The 21,680-nt window shown below is 27.7% G+C and overlaps 1 protein-coding gene across 2 annotated transcripts; it reads left to right on the top strand.

The window, feature by feature from the left end:
* The first annotated feature begins 200 nt into the window (after nucleotides 1-200).
* LOC129988590 (SPARC-related modular calcium-binding protein 1-like) lies at nucleotides 201-9,827 on the top strand. Of its 2 annotated transcripts, none has more exons than XM_056096843.1 (5): nucleotides 201-312; nucleotides 4,640-4,693; nucleotides 5,450-5,480; nucleotides 7,352-7,405; nucleotides 9,602-9,827. In XM_056096843.1, exons 2-5 carry the CDS (start codon nucleotides 4,664-4,666, stop codon nucleotides 9,763-9,765), a joined length of 279 nt encoding a protein of 92 aa, XP_055952818.1. In that variant the 5' UTR covers nucleotides 201-312; nucleotides 4,640-4,663; the 3' UTR covers nucleotides 9,766-9,827. The 2 variants fall into 2 exon arrangements, with proteins under 2 accessions (XP_055952818.1, XP_055952819.1); XM_056096844.1 differs by having other exon boundaries at nucleotides 310-436.
* Nucleotides 9,828-21,680: the final 11,853 nt, after the last annotated feature.

Raw genomic sequence — 21,680 nt, 5'->3', positions numbered from 1 at the left:
TAAAGCAATTTATTCGAGGATGAATTAGCTATGTTGCAATAAAAATATTTTGATTCCTGGTCTTTACAGCATGGTGCAAGGAAAAAAGGTATAGAAAAAACTTTTGAAAATTCTACTGAATTTTATGAGGTTTTTGCATTTAGAAGATAATATAAATTTATAGATAATAAACATATATAAATTTATAGAGAAATAATACAAACACCTACTGATACATCTGATAAAATACATAAACAGCTTGCAGGGAGAGAAACAGTTTTCTGAAAGTATAAGTAAAAACGGCATAAGTGTGCCTTTAAGATCTGGAGAGTGGTGAGTATAGTGAATCTTTCATATTAAATTTTATGTATATTTACGTACTAACCTGTAACAATTTATGAATTTCGAAGGTGGCTTTGATTTTAAATTAAATATTTAGCTGAGTAGTAAGGAAAAGGTACTATAACCATTTAAAATTGCAAATAAAAAATCGTTTGTGCGATGTAATGTTGTTTAGAACTTTTCTTATAGATTAAGAACTCTTTAAAATATATGCATTCAATAATTAAAAAAAAAATTAATGCTTATTATAAAGCATTAAAAAGTTTTATTAAAAATGGGAAACTTTTTTTAATAAAATAAAATATGAAGTTTTATAATTTGTAAAACGTATAACGATCTGATTTTCCAGCATTAATTAACAAACATTATCTTTTTTTGAGAATTTATTTAATTACATTAGATAAAAATTCCACAATGAAGAAAAAATGTACAAAATTATTTATGAAAAGTTTTATACTTTTATAGGATTAGTTGATATTTTATCAGTTTATGCATGTCTTTATTTAGTTTTTGAACTTTTGCCAATCTTATGTCACAAAAAATATAATTTGATTACATAGAGGCCAGAAGAAATATTTAATATGTTTCATATGTTCATAATATGATTAATATAATGTGTTGTAAACTTGAAAAAACTAAAAGAGTTCTCGTCAAAATAGGAAACAAAATTAGATACCTTAATATCTAAATTAATATTTTAATATTAATATTTTATCTATATTAATATATATTATATCTAAATTAATATTTTAATTATTGCATACTGAAGCGAACCGTAGATAATGATTTTATTGATAGAATATAACACAGCATTCTTTCAAAATAAATATTTAACAGGATTTGTATTGCCACATTTATATGAATAAATAAATGAATAAAATAAAGCATATTAAAAAGAACTAAAGTGCGTTCAGCTTCTGCAATTTTTTAAAGCTGACCATTTCTATATAAAAATGCCAGCGAATAATTTTGCTCCTTTATTTTTATTTAATTAATTTTCTACAAGCTATTAAAACTCAGTCTACGTGCAGTTTTAACCTAAGAAAAGAGCTTAAAAGTAAAAGTTCTTTCTTCCTTTCTTTCTTTATTTATTTAAAATGTGGCATCTCAGAATATGTTAAAAATTGTTGAAGTTAGTAGTTGAAAAACTCATTTCAGCCCCTAAATTCTAAGCAATATTAATTGTCGTATATTTTTTTATACAAAGATTGTTTATTTTAACAAGATGCTAATTCTAATTAATTTGATTTATTTTTATTTTCAATTGCAAAAAAATTATAAAGAAATAAAAATTTCATTTAAATTCAATTTCAAAAATTTCAATCTTCAAATTTGAACCCAAAAATTTAGCAATAAAATGTTCAAGCCACATATATATATATATATATGTATATATATATATGCATACACATGCCAATACAACAGGTAGTCTTCATATAAGGAATCTATCTAAAAACAATTTGTTAGGTATTATATTTCGCATGGAAGTCTTTATTAATCAGTTTTAGAGTTTTACAAATTTTTTGAAGCTTTTCAATTCGTTTATTGCATAGCATCTCATGAAATGTTCTATAAAATGAATATATTGCTTTTTAGTAATATAACAACTTTTCAATGATAATTTATAGCTTATTTTTATCGATATGAATATGAACACAAAATTGAGAATTAAAAGAAATTTTGCATATTTCTGACAGCTAAATTGTGAGTTTAAAATTCCATAGCATTAGACATTTGAAAAAATAAAATAAAATAATAATAATAATAAAACTGAAGCTGGTAATATTCTAGACATGCTTATACATTTTGTACCAATAAAAAATTTGTAGCTTGTTTTCCGTTTTGAACAACATTCTTCATTCCCTATTTCATTTTTTAATGTAAAATTTGTGAGTCAGAGCTCTAAAAATACGTCATGTCTCTTGATATTTTCGTATATTTTGAGATAAAAATTTGTTTGAAAAGAGCAGTTTATTGTCTTTTGATAGTTCAGTGGCATTGTTTTCGACATCTTTTATCAAATATACGATGAAGGAATGTGAGATTTAATCAGTATGTGAACTTGTATATGCCCTTTTGAATAGTTTTGAATAGTTAATTTTTCACTGAATATCTTTATCATTTCCAATAGCGAAATATCTTGTTCATTCAAATGACTCTAGAGGCAAAATTAATTGAGGAATATACATACATTAATATCTGAAGAAAATAAACTTTATATATCAATATTAAAATATTTTAATTGTTACGTAACGTGCACAAGCAGAATAATTTTTGAATAAATTATTCTTTTTTCATAGGGCACCTTTTTAGTTACAAATGGTGATGTATACAAATCAGTTAAAACGATAAGATCAAAATATTAATTAAAACATATATACAATATAATACTATATGCAGAAAGTAAGTACTCTTCGTACATTGAAATACAATGCTTAAGTTAAACTATAAAACACTTTGCTTTTAAAAAAAAGATAATTTAACATTGTAAAGGGCACATAAATTCAGAACTCCTATTAAACCTCGAAGAATTTACAGCCTATTCCCTTCTAGCTTTGATATCGAAGCAAATACTATATCACTTAAAAAAACTTCAATCGGCGTTCTGGCATAGGGTTAGCGCGTCTTCCCTGTGATCTAGGCGTCCCAGTTCTGGCATGGTTGTTCTTCTGTGTTCTATCTGTGAGGTGTGTGAATGTGCCCCCTTGTAAAAAGGGGTTATGCAAGCGAATGTGAAGCATGGAGTAGCTAAGTCGTTCTCTTGGCCCTAGTTGGCGCTACTGTAAAAATAGAAGGCGCTCACTCGGCTAAAATCGCTGACAGATGTCTGTCAGCGGGCTTGTAAAGTGCCATAAGTCACAACAACAAAAACTTCAAATTATTGTGTTCTTTTTCTAAGCTCTTTTTTAGATGAAGTAAAAAAATTGCTCTGCAATAAAGGTAATTCCATCAACTCTAAAACATCCAGATAAATTTAATTTAATAATTTTATATGGATGAAAAACAATTCTTTATATTCCGGCACTCTAGGAGTAAAATAAATTAGGTATCCAAATTTAATTTGATAAATTTCAACAGTTTGAAATTATTTTAGTACCTCAAAAAAACATTTTAAAACATTTTTTTATATAACCTTATTTATTTTATGTTTCTAAAGATGGCCATGATGACAATACGTTATATTAAAATTATCATAATTTAATTATATGTTAATCAGTAATTAAATAAAATTAAGTTATGATTTCAAACTTTTGGTAGAGTGTTTGAATGAACACACACACACACACACACACACACACACACACACACACACACACACACACACACACACACACACACACACGCACGCACACACACACACATAGTGGTTATAAATCAATAACCCAACTCTGCAGATCTGTTAAAAGAAAAACAAAGTACAACCTTCTAATTCATAGGAAATCAAAAATAACAGTTGAACTTTTAACAAAACTGTGCTTTAAATTTAGCACAATTATAAGTGTTCATTATGAACTTCTCCAGAAATGTGAATTAGAGAGTGGGGTGCCAGCTCAGATGTTGTCCTCGTCATCTGACCACGGTTCAAAATTATGAAGTCCGTCCCAAAATAGCCCTAGTGTTGTTTTAAAACCGGACGTTAATGAACTAAACCAGAAATGCGAAGGATATTGAAGCAGTCCTATAACTCGCCCCACATTTATTTCTGCATGTTTGATGGGAAACTTTGAAAGGATGCAGATATGCGTGCATGGCGATACTTAATTTTTTTTTCTGGGACTACATGAAACAGCGCGTGTTTGTTACTTCGCCATCAACTGCCATTGATAAAATTAAGGCATGGATGTTTGCAGGCTTTCAAGAAGAATATGGGATGAGTTATCGCCTCATTGTACTTTTAGAGGTGCTTATAATGAACACTTATGATTGTGTTAGTATTTTATTTTCTAATGCTATTTGTAATTTCTGATAAACAATAAAGTTTTACCTTGGTTTTATTAATAGCCTTGCAAACTTGGGATATTTATTTATAATCACTTGTACACATAATAGCAATAAAATTCGGAGGAATTCAAATCGGTCCACACTGTTAATACAACATTAAATTGAATAAAAATATTTTTTTTAATAAAGTTAAAATAAACAGTTTATTAAGATAAATTATTTTAACATGAATATAACAAAAAAATTAACAAAAATGACAAGCAAGTATTTTAACAAAATAGTGCTATTTGAATGGAATTTTTCTAATTCTGAAATACTAAATTTTATATATGCTCATCTTTCTTCATAAAATTCTGAAGATTATTTCTCTTTGCAGAAAGTGAATCAAGAACTGAAAGAAATGTCGCGCAAATTTCTCTTCGTTGCATTGGTAAGTGCATTTTGAAAAAAAACTTTCTCGTCGTTCAAATTATCTTTTTGTTTGTATAATTTTAACGAATGTTAATATTTTAATCAGAAATTTAGTTTAGTTATATGATCATCTCCTTTTAAAGCAACATGAGGGCTATTTTGGGATGGATTTCGTAATTCTGAACCGCAATCAGATGACTAGGATGACACCGGAGTTGGCACAACCCTCTCCAAACTTCCACACCACACCAGCGTGAGAACGTTTGTTCCCGAAGGATTTAACGTGCGATAGACCCTCTTACACGACAGTTCTTCGGTGGAATCGGGTCTTGAACCTGAAGCATTCCAGAACCGTAGCCGAGACTTTATCATCAGGTCACCGCGGCCTTTGCTTTAATCAGAAAGTTAAATATTTTCATGGGAAACTGCATTTTTTTGTTTTCCGCAACAGAAAAAAAAATGGAAATTTCTTAAACTGCAGTAATTTTTTCTTATACATTTTAATAATATATAATATGAAGATTAAGGGAGAAAAAATACATAATAAAAATACCAAATCTTTTGTATTAAAATTATTTATATATTTACGCTAATTTTATTTAAATATATATTTTTAAAAAATTTAATTTATAATATTTTTTTACAAAATATCAACAAATAGAATATGAGAAGTATGACGTCATAGCAGTTAATATTGTTATTTATTTTATTTTATTCATATTTATTCATTTATTAATTATAATATTATTATTTATTTATTTTATTTTTCCCTTAGGCACTGACTGTAATCGTTCATGTAGTAACCGGTAAGTAACTGCATTTAGTGAATCATATTTATGTACATAGGCTTTTTTTCCTGCAAAGCGTTATAGAACTCTGAGCCACTCTTACTTTTTGTAAAAGTATAAAGAAAGTATTCTAATCGTCAAAAAATTCGAACTTCAGATTTTGACAAATGTCAAAATTTTAGACCCTTTATCGTTCTGTATTTTCAGAAACATTGAAATACAAGAACTCAAAGCCTCAATTTATCAAATTTGGTATGGGAGATTTTAGCATTACAAGTATAGTTTTACATCAAATGTTGTTCCAATTGTTTGGGAAAAGTGCATCTAAAACCCCAATTCGATTTTTGGTTACTTTTACTAATATTATTACTTACTATTACTAATGCCAGAGTTTAATCACCAAAAAATTTGCCAAGGATGACACGATAGATTCAATAAAATTTAATAAATTAAATTCACGCGAAATGATAATATTTTCTAATTGTTTTACACCAATGACATGCAAGGTATTCTCTGAGATAATACGAGTACCTTTATTAGAGAATATGTGAGAGAATTTCGGGGAGACAACTTCCGCTGTTTACCATTGTAATCCATAGAAAAAAAGAAATGAAAACACGAAATTATAGACACATACACTCGCACACAGAGAGAAAAACTAAGATTAAGTTATGGTTAACTTTTACATATAAAATGCATTAGTTTGTTATATGCATACAGATGAAAATGCTAAAAAGTTTTAGTTCATTTTTTACTTCTAGTGTATTAAATATGCAAAAAAAAAAAAAAAAAAAAAATAAATAAAATAAAAAAAAAATGTTCACTTCCAATGCCTTGACAATATTGCCAATGCAATGTCTTGCCACCCTCATTTAATTACGAAAAAGAAAACTAGGCCGGATAGTACGGAAACCGGACAGGCGGAAACCGGATAATCAAGAGTATACCGTATAATGAAAACAATGTATACAAAAAACAAACAAACATTTGAAACAATATCGAAGCAAAATGGAAGGAAGCATCACTACACCAAAGTGTTTCATTTTCAAATGGAGCAGATTTCTGTCAAAGTAAGTAAAATATTTCTAGTTTCCAAGTTTAGAAAATAATTGCACTCGATGATTGTAAGTACTTAATTAAACAATGCGTCTTGATAATATCGCTTGGATATTCCAATGTTTCATAAAATACGAAATAAATGATAAAAAAAATTAATTTTCTTGCTGAACTGAGCTTTCCTTATTAAAAAATACCGACCTTTCCTTATTAAAAAAATTCAGCATTATTTCTTTTTAAAATATAAATTTCCTTAACTCTTAAATACATATTGTTGCCGGTTGTCTACATCCAGCTTCACTTACTTTTATTCAAAAACACCTGAGTGTGTCCGTTTCCGAACGCACGTTCATAGCCATAGATACTTCTAGTGAATCATGTGTGAAAGAAAAAAGTTGACATTACTTTTGGAGAGTACGTTATATCGTTTTCTTACATTTGAATGTGGTGAGAGATGAAGTTCAGTGTGTTACCTGAAGAGATAGTTTCTATTGTCAAGTTCCCTATAAAGGATTGATCAATCTAATTGTTAAAAAAATTGCTTCTTATCTCTTGTCATCAATATTTGATGTTGTATTTGAAAACTATATTAGATACAAGTTAGATTTTTGGGAAACACTGCATGTTGCCAAAAATCTACATACAACTTTTTTCAAAATAAATATACCATATTATTATCTGGATTTTTTAATTTATTTTTTTTACGTAACATCTGATTATTTTCCTATTATGAACGCCCTTTTTTAAATTCAAAATAAATAATCATGCAATTAAGGGTTAAACAGAATGAATTTTAATTGTATTAATTTTTTTTTCCGTTTCTTGAAAACTAGCGGATAGTCAGTGTCAGATGGAACGAGCCCAGGCTATTCAAGACATGATGGATGGTACGCATATCTTATCTCAATTTTTAACATTTCAGTGTCAGATCAACACTTATCTTTACATTTCCCTTTTTATTTTGTTTAAATTTTGGTTCATTAGTATCAACCAAGTTCAAATATATCTCAGTTTACATATCTCAAAATCACCCAAAATACATTTCGGTAACATAATGAGGAAGGAGTGACCATGCTGCATCGACGGTCCTTTCTTTTTTTAGTTTGCTATCATACATTGCAAGTTTCAACAGAAAATAATATTGAAGTTCTATTCTAACAATGGATATAAATTATTTGTTGAGGATCCTAAATATATAAATGATATCCTGCAAAATTTATCTAGTTAAGCTGATTATTTATAATATAATAATTACAGCGAGATATGACTAAAATTTAACCCTGTAATAATTTGAGAAAAGCACAGTAACTATTTTTGGAAGTGCGAAACTTGGAGTAAGTAATAAATTACGTAAATGCATTTATTCAAATCAAAATTATAAATCTTAATTGCTACAAAACAAATACAAAAAATCGAAATCTGCTGTCGTAAATTTCAAGTTATCATGTGAGAACTTTTTTTTTAAACATCATATTCTCACATGACTCATATTACGTAATCGCCAATATTTAAAATTACGTAATCGCCAATATTATTTACGACCATCTCAAAATCAATCGAGTTCTGAAAATTTTTTCTAGAGGCCTGCATTTTTTTTTCGGGAAACAACAGTTTAAATCGGTTTGGAACAATCACGTGATTATCAGACTACGCATGCGTCGATATTTAGAAAAATGTGTTTTTTCATCTCAAATTCGTATATATATATATATATATATATATATATATATATATATATATATATATATATATATATATATATATATATATATATATATAACTGCCTTTATTGGTCAGACAGGAGAATCGGCATGGCAGGAACATGATGGCGGACATTTACGGCAAGTTGTCACTTTTTGTTGGCTATAAGTCTCCAAATGTGGCAATCTTTTTTTCATTTTCCAATAGCCCTAATAGCGAAAAATTGTTGCCTCAAAGCGATAAATCGACAATTTTCGTGAAATCGTGCATTTTGTGGCTACAAAAATCTCAAACCAAAACAACATTATGTTCTCACAGGATAACAATTAAAAAAACATTTTTTGCATGATCGTCCAATCCATTTTCTACCACATTACTAATCCATACAGTAGCCCCTAATATAAAAGACCGGCCGCTTTGCTATTGCAAATTCGGTATTATTATATGAAAACGTTACAAAAAAAAATAAGGTTAAATAATTTTTAATTTATCTTTTTTTTAAAAAAAGTTCATTGGTTATTTGATCTATGACAATAAGTAAATAAATTTAACCAATAAATAAATTTATTAGTAATTAATAAATTTGAAATAAATAAATAAATTTATAATTTGGTCTATGATAATAAATAAATTGTAATTTAAAAAGAAAATTTCTTATACTTCTGGATTCTATTAATGAATTCACACTGTAACTTTCCAGCCCTTTTTCAAAAATTTGAATTGAAAGAATATTCATTTTTACGATGATTTGTCTGAAGATTACGATGACTCAGTTTTTATAAGTAATTTTCCAAACTTCAAACTGCAACATAAATATCTGAAAATTTCATATCTCTGCTCATATTTTTCATTTTAAATGTAGAAAGCAGAAAAATCCATTTTTTTTTTGAAAATTTGAGACGAAAAATGAGCAATTAATAAAAAAATCCTTTCTAGTGAAAAAGCTTAAGAATTAGATTATGCATGTTGGTACAATTTTTATCTTCCAAAATATATTTTTTAAATTGGTTTTCTTCATTTGTATTATCTATTTCTACATTTTCTGCAAAGATTATAAATAAAAAGTCAATAAATCCTAATAAAATATTATTAGTTAATATAAATCAATATAATAATTTATTGAAAAGTGAAATTTAGTTTAAAAACAAAATCGTTAACAATTTTAATTGCTTATCTATTAGAGAAAATAATATTTTACTACTCTAACAAATATTCCCACATTTTTGTATTCATTTCTCCTCCGGTAATTTTTATAAAAAGAAAAGCTCCTTAACATTTAAAGTTAAAGCTAATTTATTGATTGCAAATTATAGGCAGATGGATAGGAATTGTTATGAATGTTGAATTATTTAATTGAAGACTGATTGAAAGGTTTCTTGTAGGGAAAATGGTAGATGTCGTGCCTCGATGTAAGAACAACGGTGATTACAAGAAAGCCCAGTGCAATCTCAAGAAAGGCGTCTGTTTTTGTGTTAATCAAAAAACTGGTGAAAGGAAAACCGAAGAGAAAAAAAGAGGAATCAAATGCAAAGCATACAAATCCTAGTCGAGGAATTGGAGCCAAGACAAAAATTTTGTGACTGCAATAAAATTAGTAATAAATCTCAATTTGTCAACAGAAATTATTTGGATATCTAATCCTGAGACATGGTGTCATTTCAATTTCTCACATAGAACAATCTTAACACCAGTTATTAAAAAATTATGATCCGACATAATTTTAGGAATTATCATATCATATACCCACATAATAGCTCCGTATTGAGAAAAAAATATTCATTCTTTTTTGATTTACAAAATTTACATTTAAAGTTGATCATTCGACGTCTATATATAAAAGATAAAGAACTTTATCTTTTTATATAAAATTATATTTTTTTGAAAATATCTAAGTGGGTGTAAAAAAAAATTTGAATATGAATACTTCTAAAAATTGATCAAATACATCCTTATGAAAAATAATTTGTTTTATGAATATTATTAAAATTTAATACATATTAAAATTTAATACATATCTGAAACAAATACAAATTAACCCTTTCTAGGGCCGTGGGAAGTATGCTTCCCTCCAAATTTATCAATATTTGTATGAAATTATGTAGTTTGGCATAAGTTCTGACAAATTTTTTTAGTAAAACAGAAACTAAGATACTTCAGTTCTTTTTCTCACACAAAATGATGTGTCCTGATTTGTACTTAATTATTAACTAACCAAACTAATTAATTAATCACATTAAATTTATCTAATAAGCTAAATGAATCTCTTTTCTTATTCTAATTTCAAGCCTCAAAATATTTTAACATAATATGACTAGAAAAAAAATGGTATTTTAAAGGGTTAAATACAAGCGCAAATATAAATGTTGTTAATACAAAGAGTTATAAAACAAAATGCCGTTATAATACAAATACTTAAATTTCGAAGCAAATAATATTTTTAAAAAATTTTTGAAGATAATTATGTTTTTTGAAAATTTTTTTCCTTTGTATGTATATGTTCAAAATAGAACTATTATATTTTTAATATTTTCAATTTAAAAATGGTAAGGCTCTGAATTTTTCAAAATTTTAAATTAAAATGACGTATTATTGTAGAATATGCTCAATCCATGTACCGACGAAGTCACAGTGGTATTAAATTTAATTGAATAATTCTATTGATTATCATGCATACAAAGTATATTCACTTTTTCTTCACTACAGTAAAGAGTAATGAGAAGAATAACAAAAAAATTATTGTCAATACGAACTTCATATCTTATGCACTGATAATAAGGTACAATATATGTACATGTTTTTTTGTCTATGTTTCTGTACAAATCAGACGTATTGAATTGAAGTGAGATGTAATTTGGGATTTAATACTGAAAGAGCCTAATGTGATCTTTTCTTAAGAGTGATTTCTTAGAAAGGATTAATAATAATTTTAAATGAAGTAAAATTCAATGTGATTTTAAAATTTTTTGCTACCATTTTCAAAAATATCTACTACCATTTTCCGACACCATTTTAAAATGCAATAAAATTATCCTTTAATGATATAAATTTTATTGCCACGTAAGTTTTAGTAAATTCTGACAATTTTTTTTGCATAATTTTTAGTAATAAATTTTATCATTGTAGTAAAATTCAACTCAATTCAAATCATTCTAATTGTTTCATGAAATATATAATCATGTGATTTTCTAAAAGTTATTTTATCATTATAGTAACATTCAACTCAATTCAAATCATTTTAATTGTTTCATGAAATATATAATCATGTGATTTTCTAAAAGTTATTTTATCATTATAGTAACATTCAACTCAATTCAAATCATTCTAATTGTTTCATGAAATATATAATCATGTGATTTTTTAAAAGTTATTTTATCATTATAGTAACATTCAACTCAATTCAAATCATTCTAATTGTTTCATGAAATATATAATCATGTGATTTTCTAAAAGTTATTTTATCATTATAGTAACATTCAACTCAATTCAAATCATTCTAATTGTTTCATGAAATATATAATCATGTGATTTTCTAAAAGTTATTTTATCATTATAATAACATTCAACTCAATTCAAATCATTCTAATTGTTTCATGAAATATATAATCATGTGATTTTCTAAAAGTTATTTTATCATTATAGTAACATTCAACTCAATTCAAATCATTCTAATTGTTTCATGAAATATATAATCATGTGATTTTCTAAAAGTTATTTTATCATTATAGTAACATTCAACTCAATTCAAATCATTCTAATTGTTTCATGAAATATATAATCATGTGATTTTCTAAAAGTTATTTTATCATTATAGTAACATTCAACTCAATTCAAATCATTCTAATTGTTTCATGAAATATATAATCATGTGATTTTCTAAAAGTTATTTTATCATTATAGTAACATTCAACTCAATTCAAATCATTCTAATTGTTTCATGAAATATATAATCATGTGATTTTCTAAAAGTTATTTTATCATTATAGTAACATTCAACTCAATTCAAATCATTCTAATTGTTTCATGAAATATATAATCATGTGATTTTCTAAAAGTTATTTTATCATTATAGTAACATTCAACTCAATTCAAATCATTTTCATTCTTTCATGTAATATATAATCATGTGATTTTCTAAAAGTTATAGAGAATATAGTCTACTTATTATCAATGCAGTTTACATGTAGAGTAAGAAAATGAATTCATATAATGACGTTTAAAATGAAATGAAAATGATATTACCATAGAACAACGTCAAACACTGTAATTTTTAATGATATTGAATCATAAGACTCTGTTAAGAAGATTCATGTATACAGTAAATAAAACAAATGTAAGGCTATTAAAAATATAGATTTAAATGTCTGCCAAAATTTGATATTTAAAATTAATTTATTTAAGGTGTACATACACACTTGAAGATTTTTTTTTTAAATTTTAACTTTAAAAATACAGTTTTTTCACAGTAGGTTATTAATATATGTTTAAAATCATTTCAGTGAGAAAAAACCATATTACACTAATTATTAATTAATTAAATAATATTTAATGAGCTAATTAGCCTATTTTTTGAAACATTTGTACAGACACACAATTCTAGTTGGAAATTATGCCTAACATTTGTCTTCATGTTGTCTGCCTCAAACAAGTTATAAAAATGTATAGTTTTTTTTTAACAATTTCTTCATCAACGATGAATAGAAAAAGCGAGATTTTTTCTGTAATTTTAACTTTTAAACAGCTATTAAAAATTTATTTCTATAAATATAATTTTGATGGAGGCACAAAACATTCGCTATTTCATACAGATTATTTTGATATATAAATAACTGTATTTGGTTAATTTCTTGTTGAGTTATGATTGTTTGAATGAAGCAACATAGTGGAAAAATATCATTCTTCATAAAATAAGTTTTAAAAACACCGTAACTAGAGATTTTAATGAAAGCACCTCAAGAAAAATAATTATAACTCAAGAAATATTTCGAATACTGACAACATCTTGGTATCGCTTGAAAGCTAAAGGATCAAAGAACATTATTAAGCAATAAAAAAATATTCGATATTTTGAACAATTTTCGAAGTTTCAAGTGTGTATATACACCTTAAGGAATAATGATCGTCAAACATTTTAAATATTCTTACTAGTCTCCACAGGTGATTTATAGCGAATTAGAATAAAATAACAACAATGAGCTAGCATTTTTTTCTTGTAAAACAAATCAAATTTTCAACTTTAATTTAATTTATCGTCCATTCTATACTTTATGGAAGGAAAAGGATCTTAAAGAGGAGCATGAAACCATGCTCTCTTAAATATTAGGTTCAATGTGTAGCTTTGCTCATTATCTGAGTGTTTCTTTCTAAAATAGCAGAACAAACTCGTTTCGTAAACTGTTCTTTACTGTTATTTATTTTTAATCAGTGGTTCATTTTTGTTTCTCAAAATGAACTCGAAAGGTCTTGAAACATATAAAAGATGTTTCAAATACAGTATGCGAGGTAATGATTACTCAAGTCACTTCACTATGTGTACATTACGAGCACTGGGTACAATGATATAAACTCTTGTTCGTAAATATTTAAAATAGGCTTAACATGATGAAGATTTCAAGAGTCTTTTTTATAATATATAACAATTTTTCCATAAAAGCAGTAAATTCTGCATAATTTAATCGTTTTTTTTAATGATGGAAAAAATTCTTTTCCTAAGCAAGCTTGTAGTATGTTTTCATGAACTTGTATACATTTTTATATAAAGAATTTCTGAAACTGTCTTTTAAAGTTATATGCCGAAGATTATTTAAACAATAGTGCTTTAAATACAAAAAGTTATTTTTTATTAAAGAAAATTTATCTAAACCGGCAAAAAAATTCAGGATCCAAATAAATATGCTCGATTCTTTATTAGCTGCTTTTGGCGACTGGCTGGTTTACATGGATTTAAGATTGCCAAAGTTCTTCATTAAACATTTTATGTTGCTTACAATTTTAATAGTTTCGTTAGAAAATTATTTTAAACTTTAAATTTTGCTGGTCATGTAACACATACTATTTTAAAAGTGTCACACCGTTCTTTTCATTGTGCAATGCCTTTCCCAAGTTTTCTGTCATTTAAATTGAATTTTAAAAAACGGAAGTGTTTACACTTCAACTAATACAATTTTTTTTAATGCAACTAAACATTTTTATTTAAAATATGAGTACAGAAAATAGAATCGTTTAGCTTTAAAGTTTTATGTATACTTTAGAATATTTTTCATAATTCGAGATATAACACACAGGATTATGCAATTAAAATTATTGATTCAATAAAAAATTAATGTATTAAAATTAGAAAACAATTTTTAAGCGATAAAAGGGGATAGTATATTTTTACACACCTATATTATACTCAACGTACTTAAAAAAATTTCATCATTGTTTACTTGTAAACTTAAAACTCGTTAAAAAATATTCATGAAATTACTTTTAAACTAATTGTAAGTACAAAAATTTCAAAACTATATTTATTAAATAGAAACCCACATGCTATGGAAAAAACAGTTTCATACTTCATAATTTTATCAGAAACATTGGGAAAAAAAGCCAAGTTAAATCTTAGTATCAACAATAAAAATTATTTGTGTTTCGATAAAAATTATACGATAAGAAAATTGTATCATTAGTAAGAAATATTTTTGAATTTTCGGGAGATGTAAAAAATTTTTTTGTTCTGTTTTAGTTTCTTAAGTTACCGCTGAAAATCTTCAAAATAATGTTTAGTTCTTAATTTAATTAAAAAAATTCGAGGTTCATATTCTCATTCTCTAAAGGACATGTCAGCCAAATTGATAACCCCAGGATAATTGATTATGGCGGATTTGTACGAGCGAGGATAGAACCTGGGACCTCGTGGTTTGCAGCCGAGTTACAAGACCACAAAACAAAAGCAATTACCCCTGTTTCGTAGCTGTTAGCTGGCATATAAGCTTTCACCACAGACTCTCCCTCCAGTGAGTCGGAGGTGAGACTAAAGATATGCCTTGTGATATATCGTGGTTGTTGAGTTTAATACGCCTGTACTCATTTGAGAAGCACCAAGCGTTATGGCGAGCGTGTGTGGGTGAGTGGTTGCTGTTGCGCCAAGTGAGTCTGACCACGACCTCCGTAATACAAGGCCTCACAACTAGTTTGTGACGTCACACAATTAGGATGATTGCCTGCCGTGAGCAGAATCCTGCTTTCTTCCTTGATGTGTAGGTATATTTTAAATTCACTTAAAAATAACTTACTATTCCTAATATTAAGACATGAATCTTGCATAAAATTCAAGATTTATTTTTTCCCGTGTGAATAAAAGAAACGGCATGATAGAAAATCTTAAAAGTCCTCTATAGCGTATTGACCAATTAATAACATTCAAACTTTCGAAGATGTGAATTTATTAGATATATACATTGAGGTATTGTTAGTTTTCTTAGTTTTTTTTTTATTTTATTAAAAGCTGTTAAAAATCGTTTTATTTTTTCCTTGAAAATATTTTTTAAAGCTTGAAATTAAATTAATCATTAAGACTTTTTAAAGCTTAATGATTTTAAAGCTTTCAAATAAAACATTAATGTATTTAATATCAGATTTAAATTTTACACAACTAATTCTGTTGATAAAAAAGAATTACTTTCACACCTTGTTTTTTCACATTAAGAATTGTTTTCATTTAATATATTAGTAATTCATACAATTTAATAAACTAGCTTTTATTACATCTGATTTCACATTTCAATGCACTTATACTTAATCTGAAGTAACAGTAAAGGATAACACAAATAAAAAATCACACACTATTTGATTCATAACATTTTATTTTCAGAGACAATAACAAAATACATTTTGTTTCTTAACTTTATTATAAATTTCACACAGACAAATGAAAATAATTATAATATTAAATAAAGTTAAAATACAAATTTATAAATAAAAGTTAATAACAATATTAAAAGAAACAATTGTGATAAAAGTCAATTAACAATTTATACTGATATTACTTGTTATGCTTGAAAATTTAATATTAAATATTTTTATCATCCCTCCTCTTTTTCAAGTTAGTAATTTTTAATTTTTTTTTCCTTTCTTTTTTCTGCTTTCTTTACAGCTAGGTTTTTTTTTCTGAACTAAAGCTTTAGCTAAATTATCATTTTTTTTCTTAACATAATTATTTAAAAATATATTTGTGGAGCACCAAACTTTCCAGATAATGGAATTAAACTGATGACCTTCATCACATGCTCCACTATCACAGAATTCATTTTCTTCTAGAATAGAATATGTAAGGCAAGAAACTATTTTTCTTTGATCGTGAAGTTTTAGGAATTCAGACTCATATTCGTCGCATATTTTTTTAAATACTGTAAAATTATAGAGCACTGCATTTAAAATATGTTCTTGCGTTAAAGAAAGTTTACCCCCATTTTCTAAACCTATATGAGCATGCAATTCATATTGTTTTACAACTATATCTAACTTTTTTACATAATATTTTAGAACAAAATATAAATTTAATTTGCTACAATCTATAGTCATGATATATATAATAAAAAATTAAGTTTTATTATTCATTAGATGATTTTAAACTTTTTTTATAAGAGTATAATAACAGTAAATCACTTAAGTACTTTGTAAGATTTTGGTGATAATTATTACATATTTCTAAAAAAAAACTTACCTTTTATACTCCATTGGTACTTGAATAAGTTCTCCTGTACTGGTATTAAACGCTTCTCTAACAGTTAAAAACTGATTTTCTGGAAAATGTTTAGCACAGACCTACATATATGAAACAAATATTAGGCTTAGGTCAAATTTTAAAAAAATATATATGAAGTATAATTAAAAAGATACAGAAACAAAACATTTTAAATATTAAGAACAAATTTAAAAAAAGACTATGAGAAGTAACAATAAAACAAAGAAATTTTTTATTTAGCTCAAGCAAACAATACCAAAGTAATTGGAAGCATAAGCAACTAAATGTAGAGAAAACAAAATGACAGAAATGGAAGTTATACATAATTTTAAATGTTTCACAGTTCAAGAGAATTAATTAACTAAAAATTGTACAAAAAAGAATGAAACTTACCTTACTATATTTAGTTGGCACGAAATTGTCCCGCTTTATTGCAGAGATCCATGCTCTTCTAGTGTTTTCATTTCTTGGAAACGAAAGTACTGAAATATTGGGGCTATTTTTCGTGTAATTACTTTTACAATTAGGAACACAGCACGCACTAGGCATCTTTATTACAATAAATTAAAATTAATATGAAAAAAAGATCAGAAAACTTTTAAATAAAACCAGTAACACAATACCAGCACTTCGCTACGCCAACATCTACCGTGACTAACCGCACTCTTTTACACCAGCTGCCTTTAGAATTTTCCTGAAAATTCATCCTAACTCGTGACGTCACGGGCTGAACGCGTTGGGAGTTGTGAGGCCTTGTATTACGGAGGTCGTGGTCTGACGGCTTTGTGTTGCTGCGTCAAGTGAATCTGATGACTTTCCTTTGCGGTGGATAGATGGCGCCACAACAGCTGTACGAAGGTTCATCGTCCGAGGTTACCAATGCAGCGAATTGTTATGAGCAAAGATAGAACCTGGGACCTTGTGGTTTGTAGCCGAGTTACAAGACAACAAGACAAAAGCAATTGCCCCTGTTTCGTAGCTGTTAAATGGCTTATAAGATTTTCACCACAGACTGTCTGTTCTGCAGAGATCCATCACACACACACACACACACACACACACACACACACACACACACACACACACACACACACACACACACACACACCTTTATCATTTAGTAGAGATAAAGATGATTGTAGAACATGTCAGATTTCATTATTTTTAAATTACTATACAGTTTCTATATTTAGTGTAGATTACTTAAACAATAAAGTATATTACGTTGCGCGAATTATTTTAAAACTTAGAAAAGATTATCGTTCAGAGACCCGAGTTGCTTCGACAGACTTATTAAAAATATTTTCGAAAGTCTTTAAAAGCAAATAAAATATATTAAAGCTAAACATTTTTACACATTATAAAATAATCCTCTCTCATAAAGCATATGATGTAGAAACTGCAACTGCAAATAATTATTCTAAAAATAATCAATATAAAATAATACTAAGCATATTAATGCAATTAATATAAAATATACATTCTACAATCTACGGTACAATACACACAATCTACAATATGACCAAACAAATGTAAAACCCATAGTTTTGCAAACATTTGTACATACAATAATTCCATTTGAAATTCAATTAAACGTTCAAATTTATATGCTAAACGTTTCAAATTTATATGCTAACAAAAAGTCATAACAAATTAATTTTGAAAAATGCATAGCATATCTCAAGATTTTCTTAAAAATTATCATTGAATCTTCAGAAACTGGAATATCTTCTACTGACTGGTTTATTTTCGACAATTTTTAGAATTGATCATCATCTACTACTGTTAGAGGATATTATTTGATGATGAAGGATCTGAGTAACATTAGTTATCGTTATATCTATAAAAAAACGCTATAAAAGTGAAATGCATAGAGGCTTTGATGGGAGACAGAACATTCAGGTTAGAAAGTAACTAACTGAAAGCGACGTGTAACCATCTGTTTCCAAAAATACCGTAAAGAATGATTGTAATTAAATTCGCATTACTCAGACTTCCGTTGAACCTGTGCTGATTAACGAACTTCATTGAAACTAACTTGGACCATGAGGAAAAGGAAACTCCAAAAAATTATTATTTAAATTTTAACCACTAGATGGCGATTCTCATGCAACATAGAAAAATCATTATACAAATTAGAAAAGTTTAAATATGTCAGTGGTCAGCGTTGTAAAATCATTCTTCCCTACGCATTTAGAGATGTAAGAGAGAGAGCTTTACGATCATACTCTTTTATCAAAATTGCAGTAATGTTTAGCTGCATTGTGCGAATATCGAAACTTGAAAGGCTTGAAAGGAGAAAAATGATTACTGAATATGAAGAAACTGGGTAGTTAGGTGTGTTGCCAGAAAAATGACAGAAACGGATTTCAAATGAAAGTGTAAAAGAAGTTGCTCTGGCTGTTATTGGAAGAGCATCAAAAAGGATCCCAAGAAATTTTCAGCAAGTACTCGAGTGGTATTAGGTGAGTTTTTCCTTTCTTTTCTACGATGCGAAATATACTGAAATTCATTTTAAAGTGATAAACCTATAAGGTCCACGTGGTGCAAACCTAACACTTTGAAGACTCAAAACAATGCATTCATTTTGCTTACTGATTTTTTGCCACCATAGCCGTTGAAAGTGCATGATCTTGAAATCTTTTGTAGAGAGTTGAGGCGCATTTTGCCTTAAATGGAGAAGTTGATACTCAGAAAAATCGCATACAGATTACACCACATTCTGACATTAAGCATGAAGAGCCTATGCATTCTGATTACATTACTAGATGGTATCATATTGCTATTATTTATTTTTCTTTAAAAATAAATTTTCCGCAAGTGTCTAACCCAGGTGTTCTGGCATAAGTAATCATTACTGTGAACTTCTATGGTATCAAAACATTCCTGCCTTCCCCTTCAGATAGGCAAAATGGCGTGAAAAATGGTCTGCATGCAAAATGGTGGAATAATCCATACTGACCGACAGGACAAAGAACTGCTTCGAGTCTACTTTTGAGATGATAGTGTCATTTAGAGGTATTTTCTGATAGCCCGGCTTCCTCGTTTTACAGACTTGAATTTCTATGATATCTAGTTGAGGAGAGTCTCGAGAAACAACGTCTATGGAGAAATCATAAGTTGTGCCTAAACTGAAAGCAAAACTAACAAACATTTTTGCTGCAATACTTCAAAAAACACTTCGAGCTGTTAATGAACAAGCCATTAAAAATTTTCTGTCGCCAGCAACCGTTACTGCGACCTAATAAGGCAGCAAGTCTTTCTTTCCTTAAAGAACGCGAATGTTCAGGGATTACCGTCTTTGCGCATAATGGTGTAACACCCCATATTACTTAACAAGAAAAAGGATTGTTTAGGGTTCCACTTTTGTGATAAAGGAATTATTTCCGGAAATTTTCTAGTGAATTTCGAAAAACCGTGTCTATGGAAAAAGAATGATTGAGATTAAATTGAAAGCAAAACTAACCAGCAGCTCAAATGAATTCAAATGAAATTCGAGCTGCTGTTGAGCGAAGCATGAAAAGTGTTTGTCACGAACACCGGTTACTGCGACCTAACACGGCAGCAAGTCTACCTCAAAGAACGCAGATGTTCTGGGATTACCGTGTGTACGCATAATGGTATAATACCGCTGTTTCACCTACTGGTTGGAATTTGAAATATTTTAGTTTTTACTGTATATTTCTTTTTTCAATGATCAGAATAAAACGTACACACAGAGAGAGAGAGAGAGAGAAAGACATACACACACATACACATTTACAGAGAGAGAGAGAGGGACATACACACACACACGCACACACATACACACACGCACACACACGCACACACACACACACACACGCACGCACACACACATGAAGTTTCAGTAATGTCTTACTCAATGTTTCAAGTTTAATATACATTAAGTTTTAGTAATATCTTTCTTCAGTAATGTCTTACTGAATGTTTCAAGTTTAATGTATATCAAGTTTCAGTAATTTGCATTTATTAGACTGGCTGGCCGGACTGCTAAATTGCATAAAAATAAAACTGTTCCAATCTGATGCCATTTCATCAATAACAACTTAGCCATATTTTGCATTAAGAAATAAATTAAAATGTCGTAAATTATAGTATTCAAATAATAAATATATCAAAATAAAGTCAAAATATGCATAAAATCCTTAACAGGAAGATTTCGAATTTTAAGAAATTCCAACTATATCCTCAGTTTTGGTTCTGTTTTAAAAATGAATGTTGAATTTAAATTAAATAAATTCAATAACAAATAATGATAATTAAATAATTTAAAGTCTTAGATATAAGATATATAACTGCTACATTTCTGAAAACTGTTACAGGAGTTAAAATTTTGTGACAAATGTTCGAATTTAATGTCTTTTCGAAACCCTTACATTGTGAACCGGCAGTGGTAAGCATATTTACCATTTTAGAATATAAATGATATTTAACTATAGATTTAATGTATTTATAAGTTATTAAGGCAGCTCAATCAAATTTAAAGCATCTGATTATCTTATTTATCATTTTACAATACGTTTTTGAGCCCTCATAAAAAAAAACCTTTTCAGGTGGTAAGAATATTTACCAGAGAAATTAAAGTATTAAGCATTAATTTTCAAATAAACAAACATTTAAATTTATATATCTTCGACATTATATGATTTTAGGATGCAAATATCCATTACGAAACCTCATAATTCTGCATTTCTTGACTTCCTAATCATAGTAATTAA

The sequence above is a fragment of the Argiope bruennichi genome, chromosome 10 (assembly GCF_947563725.1).
Source record: "Argiope bruennichi chromosome 10, qqArgBrue1.1, whole genome shotgun sequence".
Lineage (NCBI taxonomy): Eukaryota > Metazoa > Arthropoda > Arachnida > Araneae > Araneidae > Argiope > Argiope bruennichi.
This window is presented reverse-complemented; position numbering and strand designations above follow the sequence as displayed.